Source organism: Homarus americanus, unplaced genomic scaffold (assembly GCF_018991925.1).
Source record: "Homarus americanus isolate GMGI-L3 unplaced genomic scaffold, GMGI_Hamer_2.0 scaffold35332, whole genome shotgun sequence".
In the NCBI taxonomy this organism is placed as follows: domain Eukaryota; kingdom Metazoa; phylum Arthropoda; class Malacostraca; order Decapoda; family Nephropidae; genus Homarus; species Homarus americanus.
The window spans coordinates 161,717-165,000 of record NW_024738568.1 but is presented as its reverse complement, the minus strand read 5'-3'; the positions used below and the strand labels follow the sequence as shown (position 1 = coordinate 165,000).

Here is a 3,284-nt window from a genome sequence, read left to right as displayed (position 1 = left end):
AACTTCCATTAACAAGAACGAGACACCTGACTGACATACATACGGACGGTCAATAGGGAGTAAACATTATCCTAACATCTTCATTATCCAAGTTACCAAAACAAAAATATCCAGGGGTCAGAATTCTCAAATATGGATAACTTAAAACACCTGATTTTTTTTTCCCTTAAGTCAATATAAGACAGCGTATTAAGATTAGGTTAGGTTAGGTTAGGTTAGGTTAGGTTAGGTTAGGTTAGGTTAGGTTAAGTTAGGTTAGGTTAGGTTAGGTTAGCAGCCATCATGAAGCATAAAGGGATTTAGTTTCATTGTTTATTTAGTAAAGGAAAGATGAATTAAACCTTACGATAGTTTTTTGGGAGAATCTGAGACGTGAGTTGTTCATTTTGGCGTTGTTGTTGTTGTGGTGGTGGGAGGCCTCAGTGGTACCCGTAGCCTACCTTGGGACAGACTGTCTTGTAGGCTACGATGTTCTTAGCCACCGTGACGTAGTGAGGTACTGGTTGCTCGTCGTAGAGGGTCTGGTACTTTACTAGGGTCTCAGTCACATATACTGGGGTGTACTGGGTCTTGTAAAGCGTCTCGTAGGCTACTTGGGTTTGGACTCGGGTTTTGTACCGGGTGTCTGTGACGTAGGTAGGGACGACTTGAGGCACGGTGACGTACTGGGTTTGGTACTGGGTCTGGTATTGGGTCTGGTACTTGGTGACGTAGTTGACTTTGGTTGTGTAGACGACCTGTGTGACGTATTTGGGAACGTACTGGGTCTGGTACTTGGTCTGGTATTGAGTTTGGTAGTTTGTCTTGTAGAGGGTGGTAGGGACGATCTGCTGCTGGTAGGCGGTCTGGTACACTGGGTACTGTAGTGAGACGGCACAACATACATTACTATAACCAAACTCTACCCAGGAAACACACACACACACACACACACACACACACACACACACACACACATACACACAAAATATCCTGACATTATCTGCTAAGTTAAATAAACTAGACCAAATAAATAAAACAAATAAAATAAGTAAAATTAAAAAGATATGTAAGACAAAGTGCAATAAATAAGTGAAATAAGATAAGTAAATAAAAAAATCTTAAACTTGTAATTTTCTATATATAAAAATCTTTCATTCACACAACGGAACGACTAAATCTTGATTATTTTAATTATCAGGTCTTCCTATGTCCTCTTTCATTGTCTGTTATGGTTTCTCTCTCTTTCTATTAGTTCTTCATTATCTGGTTTTCCCTGTGTCTACTTTCATCTTTGTTTACCGTTCCCTTCATTCTTGTTACCTGGGAGATCGAGATAGAGGAAGCTACGTCACTCAAGGAATAGGTAAGCTAGGGTTGTTGTTTTTTAGTGCTGGGTGTTCTATCCTCTAGCCCTCAGCCACCCTAGCCCTTGAGACCTCCCTTAGCCCTTAGATCTTATCCTTTGAATCCTCTCTCCTACTCCTTAGCCCTCTTAATCCATGAATCCTATCCCTAGCCCTCAGCCCTCCTAGCCCTTGAGTCCTAGCCCTCAGCCACCCTAGCCCTTGAGACCTCCCTTAGCCCTTAGATCTTATCCTTTGAATCCTCTCTCCTACTCCTTAGCCCTCTTAATCCATGAATCCTATCCCTAGCCCTCAGCCCTCCTAGCCCTTGAGATCTATCCTCTAGCCCCTGACCTGCCCTCTCTAGGTTGATACTCACGTGCTGGATTTGTGTCTGGTAGGCTTCCACATACTTGGTCACCGGGTAGCAGGGCTCAGGGTAGCTAGCCTCAGGGTCAGCCTTGGGGTCGGCCTTGGGGTCAGCCTTAGGGTCAGCCTTGGGGTCGGCCTTGGGGTCAGCCTTAGGATCAGCCTTAGGATCAGCCTTGGGGTGAGCTATGGGGTGAGCTTTAGGGTCAGCCTTGGGGTCGGCCTTAGGATCAGCCTTGGGGTCAGCCTTGGGGTCAGCCTTGGGATCAGCTGACACCATCGCTACCATCAGTACCACCACCAGCACCACCCGACCTAGTGACCACATCATCTGCCAACACCGTCAATTTGTTTACATAAATTATTAAAAAAATAATCCATGTATTATCCACATCTAATCCAACATTACAATTTCATACGTTTGTGATATGAATTAAAACCAAACAAACAAACAAACAAACGTGTTTTTATCCACACGAGAACGAAAGTTAGAAATTGACAATAATTATTTTTTTATCTTAATTAGTTTACGTAATATTTATATCAATTATCCAAATGAATAAAAAAAGGATTAAATCAAAAGGAATTGACGTTATTGACCTAAATATCAAGAAATGGAAAAAATAATACAATAAATTTCAAAACTCATATACTAAGATTATTTTCATTTTAAGTTTATTATATAAATTTACAAATTATAATTTTTTTGGGGGGGAGGGAGGAGGAGGTATTCTTTCACGAACTAAAAATTTAATATAAGGACAAAAAAAAGGGTGATTTTTTACCTTAGAAGCAGTAGATGTTGTTATAGGGAGCAGGTGAGTGAGTGTGTGTGTGGTGGGGGCGGCGACCTGGTATATATAGGTGTGTGTGTGTGTGTGTGTGTGTGTGTGTGTGTGTGTGTGTGTGTGTGTGTGACAGCAAGCAGGGAAGGTTGCCAGACTCCGGAACGACAGGGGTGTGGGAGGAGTGTGTGCAGTGAAGTGTGTGTGTGTGTGTGTGTGTGTGTGTGTGTGTGTGTGTGTCCACTTTTTTCTTTCGGTGTCTTATAATGTAGGAGTTGGTATAGTATCTCTCTCTCTCTCTCTCTCTCTCTCTCTCTCTCTCTCTCTCTCTCTCTCTCTCTCTCTCTCTCATCCTATATATATCTATCTCTATAAACATCTAATTCCCAATCATTATCCCTCTCTTATTCTATTTAACATCCCCCACACCCCCCACACACCCCTCCCCACCCCCACACACACACCCCACCACACGTGACAGACCTGTAATAAAGAAGTAACGACAATAACACCTTGTATATACAGGAATAAAATATAGGCCATATTATTATAACTTCTCACTACAAAACGCGATATTTTATTAATTATTTACTAAATGTATTTGTTCGTAGACGATTTTATATATCACCCCCATCCTTCTCTACCCCCACCTTCCCCCACCAACCCCCACCCCCACCACCCCACATGTTTTGTTCAAGGTTAAAATTATTGACATTCCCCAAGACGATAGGTGGGTGATATTAGCCAAGAGACACTCACTCATTCAGTATTGTACCTCAGTCAAAAAGTTATATATTATGTGTTA

General features: G+C 42.0%; 1 protein-coding gene across 2 annotated transcripts; it reads right to left on the bottom strand.

The window, feature by feature from the left end:
- Positions 1-164: 164 nt before the first annotated feature.
- Positions 165-2,522, bottom strand: LOC121874064 (adhesive plaque matrix protein-like). 2 transcript variants are annotated; one of them, XM_042377952.1, is made up of 4 exons: positions 2,480-2,522; positions 1,810-2,025; positions 1,705-1,773; positions 165-860 (listed from the first exon to the last, which is right to left on the bottom strand). In XM_042377952.1, exons 2-4 carry the CDS (start codon positions 2,023-2,025, stop codon positions 420-422), a joined length of 726 nt encoding a protein of 241 aa, XP_042233886.1. In that variant the 5' UTR covers positions 2,480-2,522; the 3' UTR covers positions 165-419. The 2 variants fall into 2 exon arrangements, with proteins under 2 accessions (XP_042233886.1, XP_042233885.1); XM_042377951.1 differs by having other exon boundaries at positions 1,705-2,025.
- Positions 2,523-3,284: the final 762 nt, after the last annotated feature.